This window comes from Phacochoerus africanus, chromosome 5 (genome assembly GCF_016906955.1).
Source record: "Phacochoerus africanus isolate WHEZ1 chromosome 5, ROS_Pafr_v1, whole genome shotgun sequence".
NCBI classification, from domain to species: domain Eukaryota; kingdom Metazoa; phylum Chordata; class Mammalia; order Artiodactyla; family Suidae; genus Phacochoerus; species Phacochoerus africanus.
In genome coordinates this window covers 49086120-49101999 of record NC_062548.1, presented here as the reverse complement: position 1 = coordinate 49101999, position 15880 = coordinate 49086120, and the positions used below count along the sequence as shown (strand labels likewise).

Below are 15880 nucleotides of genomic sequence, written 5' to 3'. Positions count from 1 at the left end.
TCTTGGCTGTCACATGAAGGTGAGAGGGGAGGGCTGAGGGACAGCCACCACTGTGTTGCTCCTTATGCCACAGGCACACAGGAGCCAGGGGAGCCTGACCCTCAGGGCTCCCAGGGAGAGGCAGGCCTGAACCAGCCATGGGGAACCCATGGCCCCCGGGGGTCAGGGAAGCCTCAAAGAGGAAGACCTGGTGGGAATGTGCTCAGCTCACACTCCTCCAGGTAGAACCTTCCATTTAGGGGCAGGTGTGGGCCTCCACATTTCTGCTGTCACTACGAGGAGGCTGGCTTCCTCATCCTCACTGTAGGGATGTGGGGAGAAAGTCCCATTTTCCTGCCATTCTGGAGACTCAGATGGGACTGAGAGCTCTTCCCAAGGACAGAGGAGGGCCTGGCTTTGAAGAAACTTGCCTGGGTCTGTATTTCAGCACCAGATCTTTATTCTCTAGCCCGAGCCTGCCCCACTGTGTGTGGGGTCTCTGGTGAGGGTACAAGACAAGATCACCAAACATTAAAGAAGGTACATTCTGTCTTCCCACTGTGGCAAGTATAGCTTCATTAATCCAGGACGGCCGCATGGGTATCTAGGATTCCCAGATGCCTGGAAGTTTTGTGAGCTCTGAATGTGGGGAGAAGCACCCACCCAGCCCTCCCCCACCAACTTCCCTCTTTTCCCACCCACTGCTCTGCTCTGTCCCACACTGTGTACATCCTCTGGTCTAGACACCCAAGTTCTGTTTACACCTCTCCCAACAGCGGCCCCTTGCCACCCCATCCCCGCCGCCCCCACAATGGGCCTGGGGTACACACACCAAGAGGAAAGCATTTCCAGGGAAGAGGTTTGAATTATTTGGACTGGAGAAGTGAGGTGTGGGCTTCAGGCAGTCCCCCACCCCATTACCCCATAGGGAAGCCTGCCACCAAAGCAAGGCCAGGGCAGGGATCTCTAAAGCTTGACCCCGTGGGGCAGGACCCCTCTTTCCCAGGGATTAGACAAAAACAAAAAAACAAAAAATAAAAACGGAGTTCCTGTCGTGGCTCAGCGGTTAACGAACCCGACTAGCATCCATGAGGATGCAGGTTCATTCCCTGGCCTTGCTCAGTGGGTTAAGGATCCTATGTTGCTGTGGCTGTAGGTGTAGGCTGGCAGCTACAGCTCCGATTCATCCCCTAGCCTGGGAACCTCCATATGCTGCAGGTGCAGCCCTAAAGAGACAAAAAAAAAAAAAAAAAAAAGACACAGAGATTGACAGAAAAGCTAAAAGACACTTCTGAGACTGGATTCCTGAGCAACGCAGCCCGTAACAGCCTGTCCAGGCCAGGAGGGCCTGCTCACTTAATGCCGGTGCCCTAGTCTCACCAGCAGTATATCAAAAAGGACAAGGGCTTTGTGTATTTGGTCCACCTCCCCCCACCCCAGTTTGCATCTTTGCATCAACATGTCATAATTACAGCATCCTAGGTAGAAGCATTTCCTTGAGTTTTAGGTACCTCCCCCCCTAAAAGTTGCAAAGTCCTTTCTGCCTTTGCAGAGATTGTTGGCTGCTGGGGGTCTGGCTGTTGTACATAATTTATGCACCAGCCCATTGAAGGGGGGCATATGTATTTCATCCTGGCCTTTTTTTTTTTTTTTTCCTCCCAAACGCCATTTTTTTTAAATTCAATTGGGTCATTTTTTCCTATGCACCCCTGTTGCCTCCCTCCCCAGCCTCAAAGCTACCTGTGGGGCTAAAAATCTCTTGTTCTCCCTGTACTGTCTGGTTGATCTTTTTGTCACACAGGGTAGAAAGGCTGAGCCAGTGGGGGCTGGACGGTACTAAACCAGGCAGCCTTGGCAGCCCTTACTGAAACACGCAGCACTGGGACACTTAGGAGCAATTGAAACAATTGACGTTGAAGAAGGTGGATGATTCCATCATGAGGCTCTTATGGAAGGGCTGCCCCAGTGCCACCCATGGCTGGGGGTGGGGGGTGGGTGCTGATCTGGCTGTTTGCCTTCAGCTCCCCAGGCAGTCGGCCCCTTGAATCAGCAGCAAGGGGAGAGGAAAGCAGATATCACAGCTGCTTTCATTTTGAGGGTATTTTCTCCTATTTAAGTCAAGGTGGTAGGAGGGAGAGGAGAATGAAATGTTGGCCTTGTGAGTTGCCAGCTCCCAGGGTTGTCAGGGAGTTGGGCAGCAGGGCAGGGAGGCTGCAGACCTGGGTCCCGAGAGCTGCCAGCCACATTTCTGCCCCTCTTCCCTTGGTAGACATTGGAGTGGAGGGAAGTGTGCTGTGGCACAAAAGCATCATGTCACCCTGATGTCCCAAGTGAGAGGAAACAGCTAAGAACAGGTGAACGCTGCTTCTGTTTGGCCTGTAGTTGTCAAGGTTGGCTTTGGGTGTTTGTGTCAAAGAAGTGAGGGGTGCTTGCTTCATGACACCCAATTAAGGGGAAGCTCCCTCTGTGAGAGCCCGGGTTCCTGCAGATGCACTTCGGTCCAGTTCCAAAGATCGGGAGGTAACTTGAGGCCTGCCGGGCAGGGCAGGCATGGAGCCAAGTGCAGGCTAAGACCCAGGCTGTCTTCCGGAGCAGAGTCACTCCAGAGACACCAGCAGTACGTACACCTAAAAACCACGGTGTGACCTAAGAAAAATCCAGCATACACCCTGACCAAGCAGCGCAGCCAACTGCATGAGGCTGGGGGTGGCAAAGTAAGGATGTCATGTCAGGTCCCCTGACTCAAGCCTGTGCAGGTGACCATGCACCCGCTGGGCCCAGGAGAGGGTGGGTTCTGAGCAGGTGGGAAGGGGACAGACAGCGGATCACGGGGAAGGGGGTCACATGAGCTGAGGACCGAGCCCTGGTTGAAGGTGTTGAGCTGTTGGAGAAGGTGGCTTGTCCAGGGCAGTGGGGCTAAGGTGGAGGAGGGGAGGAGAATCCAAAGGGCAGTGCCAGGTTTCCCATCATGGCAGGAGAGGAAGGGAACATCAAGGACAGGGAACAGTTTGGAAAAGCTGTGCAGAGGTCAGAGTAGCCACTGTGTTGTCGGAAAGGGGTGTCTCTGAGGGGTAAGGAGAGTCAGCCACGTGGTGGCAGGAGTAAAGAATCAAAAATTCAGATCCAGGAGTTCCCGTCGTGGCGCAGTGGTTAACGAATCCGACTAGGAACCATGAGGTTGCGGGTTCGGTCCCTGCCCTTGCTCAGTGGGTTAACGATCCGGTGTTGCCGTGAGCTGTGGTGTAGGTTGCAGACGCGGCTCAGATCCCTCGTTGCTGTGGCTCTGGCGTAGGCCGGTGGCTACAGCTCCGATTCGACCCCTAGCCTGGGAACCTCCATATGCCGCGGGAGCGGCCCAAGAAATGGCAAAAAGACAAAAACAAACAAACAAACAAACAAAATTCAGATCCAGTGGCTGGCGGATGACAGTCCCTCCCACCGAAATGGGGACATTCAGACAAGGTTGCCTGGGTGAGGAGGTCAGCTGGTTTGGCTTAGATGTAAGTTCCAGGAAGCACGTGCTCCTCAGGGTGCCCTGTCTTGGGAACAACTCAAGATGTCACAGTGGTGTGCAGGGCACAGCCAGCCAGACGCATGGATGTGGCCCCCCCCAGAGTGGGGAGGGGAGGGTGAGAATCTGGTGACCCCCGTGAGGAGGCCAGTAGCCAGCGTTTAGGTGTCCATGGCCTGTGCTCAGGAAGAGGCCAGGTCACAGCAGAAATCTTTACAAATACAGTCGCCACCTTCTAAAAGATTATCTGGAGGAAACCAAGCACCTGAATATGTAGATTTTTTTTTTTTTTTTTGACTCATACGCAGACAACAGTCAGGGTTCAATACTTTGTCATACCATATTATGTCACAGCAGAAGTCCAAAAGAGAGCTGTTGAGAGGGTTTGGGGAGTGGGGACTATGGCTTCCAGGGTCTTTCGTGGGCTGCTGTGTTCCAAATGGGTGGGGGGAAAAGCATGGCTCTAAATTCAGCATACCTCAGGCTTTTATCTTATGCCGCAAACTTCTGTGCAGCCTCTTTTATGGGCAAAATACGATGTTTCAATTTTTAGCTTAAAAAAAATCTTCCAATTTTTTTTTAAAAAAAAATAAGTTTTTATGTACAATATTATTGGCTTCACCCAGTTGATGATGGAATGGACATATACATGTTAAGCTGGCAATACTGATCCCTCTATTGATCCCAAGCACATTTTGATCCAATAAAAGTAAAAATTTAGACTTGGAGGAAATAATCCGCACAGGATAGAATTGACACAGTTAAGATTGCAGAATAGTTTAGTCCTAATGAAAACTCTCTAAAGAACTGTATTTTAGAGGTAATGTTGAAAACAAAAAACCAAACCAAACCAAACCAAAACATTCCAGACAATGCTTTCTTGGAAATTCATGTTTACTGATATAATGCTCTTTAAAATATCTGAATTTTATGGCTTTGGCATAGGACGGCGGCTATAGTTCTGATTCAACCCCTAGCCTGCGAACCTCCATATGATGTGGAGGAAGGACTAAAAAGACTAAATAAATAAAATAAAATAAAATATCTGCATTTGTAAACATGACATCCAGACCTTGGGGTCAGAATAGCGGAGTCAACCTGTCCCTCAGTGGTGAGGCTGAGGCTGGATGTGGTTCTCCCCATTTTTGTGGGCTTTGTGGAAGACGGGCTGGACCAGGGAATTGGGGTGTCCATGGCTTTGAGTGGCTGGGTGGGAGGGCTAAGCTATGTTGTGCTCAGACAGCAGGTGAGACTGCCCTGCAGACGGCAGTGAAGAGTTGTGATGGGTAAAAAGTGACCGAAGCTTTGTGTCTGGAAATCTCATCTAAATGGATTCACTCAGTGAAAGCCTTAATACCCGTCGAAAGAAGTGGATTTAAATCCGAGGGTGGCAGGGGACCATGGGAGCATTTTCTAGAGTGAAACAATACAGTCCAAACAGCCTGCATGGCATGGAAGGCAATTGTGGTTTTATGCTTATTAAGGCAAAACTATAAAGGGATGCATTCTCACCACTGTGGCTCAGGTTGATCCCTGGCCCGGGAACTTACCTGTGCCATGGATGAGGCTGAAAAACAAACAAGTCACAAACAAACAAAAAGGGTGCTCACAGGAGAGGGGCTTTAGTGACAGCTGACAGCATTGGGAAGGGGAGTGTCATTTATGTATATCTTCTGCCTTACTATTTCTAGAGCTTTCACAGCCAATTCAAATGGATCATGAAAATATTTTTGGCACATCTTCCTGATTTTTCTCAAGCATCCTGTTGGAGCAAGGCAGGTAGAGAAACAGGACTTAAAATATTTGCTGGAGTTAGTAGGATTTTCTTGAATCCACCCTGGGGTCCCGTCATTCATCCCAAGAGAAAACTTAAAGCCGTGGGAATCTCAATGGAAAACTGAGATAGAAAATCTAGCATCTCTGGAGTTCCCATCGTGGCTCGGTGGTTAACAAACCCAATTAGGAACCATGAGGTTGCAGGTTCCATCCCTCGCCTTGCTCAGTGGGTTAAGGATCTGGTGTTGCTGTGAGCTGTGGTGTAGGTCACAGACGCAGCTCCAATCTGGCATTCCTGTAGCTCTGGCGTAGGCTGGAGGCTGTGGCTCCAATTAGACTCCTAGCCTGGGAACTTCCATGTGCCACGGGTGTGGCCCTAGAAAAAGATTAAAAAAAGAAAAAGAAAAGAAAATCTAGCATCTCAGAATTTACCAAGGCAGGTGGAGTTCACTAGAAATGCTTAGAGGGGGAGGACATTCATTGTAGTCTTGGGGGACAGGATGAACCACAAGGTACCAGGGCTAAACCTAGGACCTCCTTGTGGTTTGGGATGGAGATTTGCTGATGGCAGTGGCCGTGTGCCCTGAGATAATCACCCCTGGCTGACAATGGAGAAGTCACTGTGTGTTGTCCCTGTGCCCGCCCCCCCCACCTCAGGGGGCAGGCTCTGTCCCCTTGGAATACCACCAAGGAAAGACTGCAGGGCGGTGTCACCTCCATCTGTGTTATCACCACAATGTTCTCCCTACAGAAGGACTCGGGGGCCAAAGGGACATCATTCACCCTTTCTGTTTCTTCCTTTCCAGTCACTTTAGAGCAGTTCTTCCTGGCCGTGAACAGCTGTCCAGACCTAGAAGACCAGGCTTTGTTAAAGAAGGTATGTTATCACACAAAGCACTGATTTCTCAAAGGCCCCCAGCATCTTCATTGCCCGGAGGAGAGTTTCACTGCTACGAGCAGGAGTAAATTTATCATCTTTGAATTCTGTGCTCCTCGGGGATAAGGTTGTCATCGGTGGGGAGGAGGGTTGCTGGCTAATGAGCACAGCGGCTGTCCGAGGAGCACAGCCAAGTGACAGAAAAGTGGGTGTCAACCACTAGCAGGGAATCTAATTCTCCAGAGGGCTCGGTTGGTTCTATTTAAGCTTAAGTGACAGAGCCTTGATTCTTGTAGTGGATTTATGAGGCTTGGCCAAATTCCATGACTCTCACTGTACTTTTTAATTAAGACAAAGGATTCTGTATGTTCTGTGTCCTGCCACATCCCCACTTTGGTCGCCATGGAGAACATGCCACCAATGAGACTGTTCGTGGAAACCTTTTGGGAGGGGATATTATGTTATCAACTCCTTGCCCTTGAATGGGAGACAACCTTCTTGTTTTCTTGGTGACCATTCTTGTCTTTCCTTCCAAAGGACCAGGGAACACAGGGGTGGGCTAACCTACATTTGGTGGTACGCTGAGGCGAGCCCAAAGCATGGGAAAGCCTGGCCTGCAGCCTGCCTGCATTTAATGAAAACTGAGGCCTTTGACAGCCAAAAGCAGCAGAGACCAGCAACTCACCAAAGTACATTCACACTTTTCCAGCAATGGCTGTGGCCCTAGAAGCTGTACTTAGACTGACCCAGAGGCATCTGCAATTTCCATGATGTCATTTCAGTTCTGTGCCATCAGAAAACCACATGTATGAGGAATTGCATTTCTTTACCTAAATACCACACCAGGTGTCCTCTGACTTTAGAAATGGGTGGGAGGGGAAAAAAGGGCATCACTAGAAGGGATTTCCAACTCATTTGCCTAAGACGTGATATTTTCGGTCTGTTTTTTTTGTTTGTTTTTTTGTTTGGTTTTTGTTTTTTTGGTAAGCTTTCGGTGATGTTGATTTTATACAGAAGGCCTGAGAACAAATGTGGGGTTCTCCTGGGAGATGTGGCACACCAGCATCCTGGGTCAAATACCCTGACCTTGAATGACATCCATTTAGGCACAGAAACTTTTCTTGGTTTTTCGAGGTTTTCCACATTCAGTTCTCAGTTCCCCAGCCTGAGGGCCACTCCCCAAAGACCTTTCCTTCCAGGGACAGGCTGTGTTGCTGTAACCTTGGAGAAACTCTTGCACCCTAGACTCTTAACCTCTTGATTTAGTCAAGAGTCTAGCCTTTGGGAATTCCTGTTGTGGCTCAGCGGGTTAAGAACCTGACAAAGTGTCCGTGAGGATGCAGGTTCCATCTCTGGCCTTGATGGAAGGGTTAAGGATCCAGAGTCACCGCAAGCTGTGGTGTAGGTCACAGAGGCAGCTCAGATCCCTCGTTGCCGTGGCCATGTCATAGGCTGGCCGCTACAGCTCCCATTCAACACCTAGGCTGGGAACTTCCATGTGCTGCAGGTATGACCATAAAAAGAAAAAAAAAGTTCTGGCCTCTGACCCTTTCTTCCTATTCTGTCCATCTCCTCCTCCTCGCTTCTCTCTTGTTCTTCTCCTCCTGTCTGTCTCTCATCTCTCTCCCATTGCGACTTGGTCCTGCTGGTGAGCTCCATGTGGACCTTATCTATGCATGAAGGGCGGAGCCCGGAGCCCAGAGCCAGGACACCAGACTAAAGTCCTGCTTCTAGTTGTCCCTGTGGTCGCCACAGCTTGGAATACCACAGCCTCTCTTGTCATGTCCATAGAAAGAGAGAGAGAGCGAGTGCCACCCCCCCCACCCCCGAAAGCCTCCTCCTCCTCCTCCTCATACATTCTCGCCTCCCTTCCGATGCTCCTCCTGCACCAGGCTGAACATTTGGTTAGCAACTGACAACCTGGGGTTGAAGAGGGTTAAGACAGCCCACAGGGTCCTGGAATGATCTCTAGTGACATTCAATGTTTTACCTTTTCCCAGTTGGTCCCTGCAGACTGTGTGACTGTCGTAACCGAGGGCTATGTCTGTGGGTGTTCTCTCAATATTTGCAGGTATTTGAACCCAGCACCATCAAAGAAGTTTCACTGAACAAAAACGTGTGCTCTGTTCTTATAGACTGAGACTGTTTAATGATTTTGTTTTCAGGAGATTGAGGTTTCCTCATGTCACATATCAGAGAGCACCATGTGGGTGTGATAATGGCATGCAGAAATTTTGTAGATTGTTCTGCAGGGGAACTTGCTCAGGGTGACAGTAGATCGTTTTGACTACTGTCAGCCTGTGGTCAAGTTCATGTTTACTTGGGTGAGCCCACTCCATAGGTTCTCTGCAGCCAACTTAAATATTTAACTCCACCTGGTTGAGTGAAAAACTGTTGCAGGCAAAACAAAATGCAGGTCCAAATCGAACATGTTTGTTTGTTTGTTTATTGTATGGCTGCACCTGTGGCATATGGAAGTTCCCAGGCTAGGGGTTGCATTGGAGCTGCAGCTAAAGCCTACAGCACAGCTACGGCAACATGGGATCCAAGCTGTATCTGTGACCTATGCCACACTTTGTGGCAACACCAGATCCTTAACCCACTGAGCGAGGCCAGGGATTGATCTCACATCCTCCCATGGTTCTTAACCTGCTGAGCCATAATGGGAACTCTGAATATGTTTTTTAAAATGATATTTTGAGAGTTCTCATTATGGCTCAGTGGATTAAGAAACCAACTACTGTCCATGAGGTTGTGGGTTTGATCCCTGGCCTCGCTCAGTGAGTTAAGGATCCGGCATTGCTACAAGCTGTGGTGTAGGTTGCAGATGCAGCTTGGATTCAATGTTGCTGTGGCTGTGGCAAAGGCCAGCAGCTGCAGCTCTGATTAGACCCCTAGCCTGGGAATTTCTTTATGCTTCGAGGTTGGCCCTAAAAACAAAATAAAATGATATTTTGCATGCATACCATTGCATCTGTACAGGGTCCCAGATAACTGAGACCCGAGGACAGATACTTCATTTTGACCTGTGCAGGCACTCTAGACATGGCCTGCAGGGAAAATGAAAAGATGAACACACAGTGGTCCAGCTGAAGTCTGATACCCTTGGGAACATAGACGGAGTGTGAGGCTTTGGAGATGGCAGAGGCCATAACCTTCAGGTGACAACCCAGAAGAGCAGGGCAGGGAGGGGACGTGGCTTCCCACTACGGCACCGTTAGTCATCGGGCAGTAGAACTTGGGGCCACCAGGCCAATGCTCTGGACCCTCAGGCTGGGCTTCCTCCTAGGACTCCGCTCAGATGAGCAGATTCACAGACAATCCACCGCCTCGGCCTCATCAGAGTCACACGGGAGGTAAGACTGACGAAACCACGGGTGTACTGTTGTGGCTGGCGTGCAGTCACCCTTGTGCCTCATCGTGAATTACACCTCATTTGCTGAAGTCCTTTAAGGCAGGAGGGAGCTGGCTTCTCAGTGACTCAGTTTCCTCAAATACCAAGTAGAGGTCAAGGCTGTCAATGACCAAGGACTTTCCCACCATTGCAGCCTTGGTAAAAGGCTAGGAGAGGGATGCCAAGGGGTAGGACAGCCATCCTTGAGGTTTGCCTCTTGGAGATTTCACGACGATTTGAGCCACAGGAGAGATTTAGGGTCCATACATGACTTATGACCCCATTCACTTTCCATCCTCAACGCTTAACCTGTTTCTTCACTTGTTCTTATTTCCACTTGCCAGTTAACTCTAAAGTTTCTGCCGTCACTACCCTGGAGAGCCCATGAACGCCTCTGCCCCACCCACACCCCCCACGCCGCCATGGCTCTGGATCTAACCAGAACCCCAGCCGCACATTCAAATTCACTCAGCAGGTCTGAACCTCCCCCATCTCTGTCCTCCCTCATCAACCACAATCTGTGGCTCTATCCTGCGGCTGCCACCCCAGATCCAGTGCCTCTGTTCCCTCTGCAGCATCTTTCAGAGTCACTTTTGCCCTCTGTCCCAGAACAGAGCACCTGGGCGTGGGCCACCCGGGGCAAGTCTGGTCTTCACTCTGCCGGATCCAGCATGTGACCTTGGGCAGGTCACTTTGATCTTTTTGAGCCCAGTGTCCACTTCTGGTAAAAGAGGAAGGGAATTAGATTGCTCCAAAGACCCATCCAGCATCCACACTCTGTGACTGTGCCTGGATATCACCAACAAACCTGCAATTCTAAACTTGTGAATGAATCGCCCTGGTCCTCTGCTCCTGGTCTCTCTCCTTCAGGCTCAGCCAAATGAACCTTCTGGGACCCCATGTCCTTCTGTCCCTCTCTGGATCAGTTTCCAGTCATAACTCTCTTTATCTTTGGGAACAGGGAGATGGCAGAATCTGGACTTTCTTTTGAGAGCGAAGGGGAGCACCATTGAACATGAAGCTTGGATGACAGGCATAAACCATGACTGTCCCAGGCAAACCCAGGCATTGGTTAACCTATTTTTGAATCAAGTCCCCAGTCCTTTCTTCAATCAAATGGCTCTGCCTTGCCTAGCGAGCTTTTTTTTTTTTTAGTCCAGATATTCTCTGCCCTCCCCACTCCCAACCTCCCAGGACTGTCTCTTATTAAAAACTGGGACTTCTTTTTTTTTTTTTTTTTTTCTATTTGGCTGTGCTCTTGGCATGCACAAGTTCCAGGGCCAAGGATCAAACCTACACCACGGCAGTGAGCCAAGTGACTTCAGTGGCAACATCAAACCCTTAACCCGCTGAGCCACCAGGGGGACTTCCTGGGCCCTCTTTTCAGTGATGGAAATTGGCCTCCCAGTGCCAATCTGCATTTGAACCCTCATTTTCTAAATCAAATATAAATGATCACAATTCCTCACTCTGTTCTCCTGGGAGTGCCTTACACACTTGGCAGTAGCCATTTCCAGTCTGGGTGTGAGGTAGCAGCCCAGCAGGGGTCCGACATGACTGAAACATCCTGAGGCCATCACCTGCCAGCTTTCCCTACCTCCTTGGAAAGCAAGGAGGATGCTCTGGAGAAAGTGGCCTTCCTGGTCCGTGCTGCTTCCCCCGGCCAGGTCACAGGAGCTGCTGGAAGGAGCTTTTGCTGACCTGCTGTAAGTGGAGGGTTGGCTCAGAGTGAGGCTTCTCCACTCCAGGGGTGCTGAGCAGGTGCCTGGAACGATCCCCGCAAGGCAGCTCCCCCCTTAGGTCTGGCTGGGCTGCTCTGCCTAAGGGCTCTGGCTGGAGGCACCAGCGTGAAGGTCAAGGCCAGCCTTTTTTTAGTTGAGATCCGATATCATACCACTTCAACTGTATAAACTGGTAACAAGAACCAAGCTGCCTGCTCGAAAATACATAGAGCCAGAGTTCTCATGGCCCGGCAGGATTGGCAGTATTTTGGGAGCCCTGGGACGCAGGTTCGATTCCCAGCCCGGCACGATGGGTTAAGGATCTGGCATTGCCACAGCTACAGCTTGGGTTGCAACTGTGGCTTGGATCTGATCCCTGGCCCAGGAACTCCACAGGCCTTGGGGAGGCCAAAAACAGAAAAGAAAAAGAAAATACATAGAACCGTCTTGAATTTCTGCTCCCCTAAGGTGCAGCCCTTTGACGGGGCTGGGGCACCAGTAGTAGCAGTGATGTTCCAGCTGTTCTCTGTTTGATTGGCAGAAGGGCGGACTCTGAGGCAAGGCGGATGGTACCTTGGTCTGAGGACACAGGCAGTGCAGTTTGCGGATCTGCTGTTTGCCCATCTGGCACATGCAGGGCCCATCAGAGGGGATGGCACAGTTTGGGGGTGCTGAGGCCCAGGTCAAGAAAACGTGTAGAAGCAATTTGCCAGGAAGGCTCCACTGACTGGAGGCCTGCAGGGCTGGAGTGCTGCTGGAAGCTTCCTTAGTGTTGCTTGTCAGCCACTGCCAAGTATTCACGCCGCCCCAGAATGCTTAGGGGAAACCGAGCCTGGCAGATATGGAAGGAAAAATGCCAGGCGTCCCTCCCACATGCCCCTTCACCACTGTGGTCTGGCCAGATCGGCTTTTTCTCCAGCTAATGATGTTCTAGAAAATTGGACACACATGAGTCTTTCTTGAAACGCAAAGTCCCCAAGTGAATGACACAGGCCAATCCTTCAGCCCCCCAAGTTTACAAAATACAACTTCTTCCCAGAAACTGGCCTCTTCTCTGAGCCCGATAGAATCCTGGCCTGTTAGCAAGGAAGGTTTTCACGAGAAAAAGATGACTTTACCTTAGCATGGGAGTGGCGGTGTCTTGGGGAGAAAGGGAATTTTCCACATGACTGCTCCACTGATTCACCTCCCCTCAAAGGTTTAGAAACACCCAGCAAGCTGGTTATCTAGTGTCTCTTAAATTGTCATTGTCACAGAGATTTCTTTCTGCTTCATTTCTCCCACAGTTATCCTCACCCTGCCCACTCCCTCCGTGTGGCTCAGCCTGGGGAGCAGCCTCCTGATTCTGGAAGGGCCAGAGAGCACCCTTGCAAGGCCTTTGTCTGCCTTTGTGCTTTGGAGAAGGCCCCTGCTGCTCCAGCTCTGACGGGGTGCTCGCCACGGCAACCCCAGCCTTGGGGCCAGGCGTTGACGGGACTGTCCCCACCTCCCAGGCGGCTGGCAGTGGCAGTTGGAGCCTGTCAAGTGGGCGAGGTGGGGTTTTTCCCTCTTTCCTGCATTTTAACTGCTCTTTCTTCCTTTTCTCAACCTGTGTAGGTGGTAGTTGGTTTAAGCGCCAAACGCAGTGGCCCAAAGTTAATTGCAAGCTCTTCTCACCCAGGGCAGGGAAAACTGCGATGTCCTGCTTACCTCAGGTGGCCCTTTTCCTACCTGAGGACCCCACTGTGGCCCCTTGCCTCTGAGAGTGGCTTGGGCCCCGGAGCAGGAAGCAGGCGCAAACATCCTGTGTGTGCCCCATGCATGCTAGCAGCCCCAGCTCAGGCACCTGGGGCTGGTCATGGACTCATGCCTCCCACACAGAAGACAAGAGTTCTTATCTGGTGTTTGATTGCATTTCCAAACCCAGTCCAGGACGAAGAGTCAGTCCCGGCTCTGAATTCCATGAGCCCAGATTGTGAAGGGTGGCAGCGGGGTCCGCAGTGGTGAAACCTCGTCTTTTTCCCCTATTCTTTTGCTGCTACCTTCTCTGCCCCGTGCAAGCCAGAGCCACGCAAAAAGAAGTAAGCGTGCAGCTGATGATAGTCTAACATAGCTGTCCTGCCATGTCCCCTGAGGACCCGTCCTGGGCCAGGTGATGTTTTTCTAGCACCTGACTCATTTGAAGACTATGTTTCAGGGTTTGTTTTTTTCAATGTGGATTTAATAAGGGGAAAGAGCTCCAAGTGACATAGAAGTCAAGTTTCAGGTGTAGTGTTCCAGCCATAGGTGATTTTCTCTCATTCCTGAACCTCTGGGCCCTGGAGGCCCTGAAGGGCCTCCTTCCCTTCATTCATTCTTTCTCCACAAGTGCCTGGCTCATGCCAAGCTTCTTCGGGGCTCATCTTAAACCAATGCCCACAAATCTGTGACATCCTCCTTCCTAAGGAGACTTTAGTTTTGGAAAGGCATCCTTTGATGCATAGGACTAACTTTTTAAGCCAAAGAAATAAGTACCCAATAGTAGAATTCCAGACTCCCTGATGGGTTGATAGAAGTGTGATTTTGTGGACTGTCTGCACACACCTGCCACAACCCCTCTTCAGAAACACTGAGGAGAGGCTCTTATGTGCCAGGTACTGTGCTAGATTCTGGGGGTTCTAGTGTCAATGAGACCTATTCCTGGCCCTCAGCCCCCTGACTAATAGATGAGACCTGCACAAGCAGCACGTTGAAGTGGGCCATGTGCTGGGAGGGAGGAAATTTGGGGTGTTAACAGAGCACTCAGCTGGGGTACCCAACTCAGCTTGCTAGAGAAGGTGGCTTTTGTACTAAGTCTCTGTGTTTCTGCAGGAAATTGAATTTAACCAACTCTGTGGGTTCCAGTGTGCTTACTGATGGGGTCAGTGTGAGAAGCTGTGTTCTGAGTTTTCCATTTATGGAGGGTTTTGGGTGCACTGATGCATATCTCTAGAACTGGATGCTACAGTAGGGGATACAGACAGCTGCCTTTTCAGGGGAGAGAGCTCCAGAAGCTTCCATTCCTGTTGGCTGTACACATTTCCCCAATGTGCTATAGCTATCTTGAAATTCCAGCCTTTGGGATTGCTTCCTTTGGCTTGGCACTTACCCTAACTTCCAGAGGTTAATGTCAAAGTCTGGTGTCTCTGAGAGGCCATCATCAGCTCACAGTTGCTTTAGAATTGTTCTGCGATCATTGTCTCCAGGCCAGGGGCCAGAGATGAGAGTGAGGCTAGGGGTGGGGGATTAGGAGGAAAAAGGCAGAGGAATTTCCTGTCGTGTAGCAAGAGGACGTGCTTTGCTATCTGAGAGTCTGTACTTCACCCAACTGCTTCACAAAGCTCTCCTCTCAGGGGAACTGGACCAGTGGCTTTCCAGGCCAAATGGCCTCAGATGTAGAACGTGCCTGATGACCTAAGAGAAGCATGTGGATGGATGTAGTGGTATATGGAACATTACACCTGCTCTGCCCTTGACACTTCTTTATCAAACATCTAAATCAATATCTAAGTGGAGAACCAGATGGAAAGGAGAAATCCAGTGTTCAGAACAGCAGCGAACTTCCCTAAGTGTGGTGAGCATCACCCTTGGCAGTTTCTCAGTCCTGCAAGCCTGGTCCTGGAAGTAAGCCAGACAGAGAACGGTAACTATCACGTGATACAGCTTATATTCGGACTCTGAAAAGTTGTCACAAATGAACTTATATATGAAATAAACAGACTTACAGAAATAGAAAGCAAACTTATGGTTACCAAGGGGGAAATGGAGGGGGAGATAAATTAGGAGTTTGGGATTAGCAGAAACACCCTACTATATATAAAGTGGAAAAACACTAAGGACCTACTGTATAACACAGGAAACTGTACTCAATATTTTATAATAACCTATAATGGAAAAGAACCTTAAAAAGAATATATATATATGTATATATATAATTTTGCTATATACCTGAAGCGGATACAACATCATAAATCAACTACACTTCAATAAAAAATAAGTTACAGATTTATATTCTGAAAAAAAAGAAATTAAGGAAGCTAAAAATGGAAAGAAATTCTGTGTTCATGGATTGAAAGCTTTAATATTTTTAAGATGTTGTATTACCTAATGCCATCACAGATTCAATGCAATCTGTCAAAACGGCATGATTTTCTTTAAAGAAATAGAAAAATTCATTCTAAAATTCACATGGCATCTCAAGGGACCCTGAATAGCCAAAAATTTGAAAAGGAAGAAAAAAGTTAGAGGTCTCACCCTTCCTGATTTGAAAATTTACAATTCAACAGCACTCAAAATGGGGTGGTCCTGGCATAAAGACAGACATATACACCAATGTAATAGAAGAGTGCCCAGAAATAAACCCTTATGTATTTGGTCAAATGATTTTTTTGACAAGAGTGCTAAGATCATTCAATGAAGAAAGGATAATCTTTTCAACAAGTGGATTTGAGAAAACTGGATATCCACATGCAAAAGAATGAAATTGGACCTTTATCTAATATGATATACAAAAATTAACTCAAAGTAGACCAATGGCTTAAATGTCAGAGCTTAAACTATAAAGCTTTCAGAAAAGAAAACAGGAGAAAAGCCTCATCACACTGGATTTGCAATGATTGCTTTAA

At 49.2% G+C, this 15880-nt stretch overlaps 1 protein-coding gene across 1 annotated transcript in view; it reads left to right on the top strand.

The window, feature by feature from the left end:
* Positions 1 to 15880, top strand: part of ACOXL (acyl-CoA oxidase like) — a 362457-nt gene that overhangs the window by 302386 nt on the left and 44191 nt on the right. Inside the window, 1 exon segment of the mRNA XM_047781208.1 lies at positions 6073 to 6143. Coding sequence (XP_047637164.1) covers positions 6073 to 6143 — 71 coding nt within the window.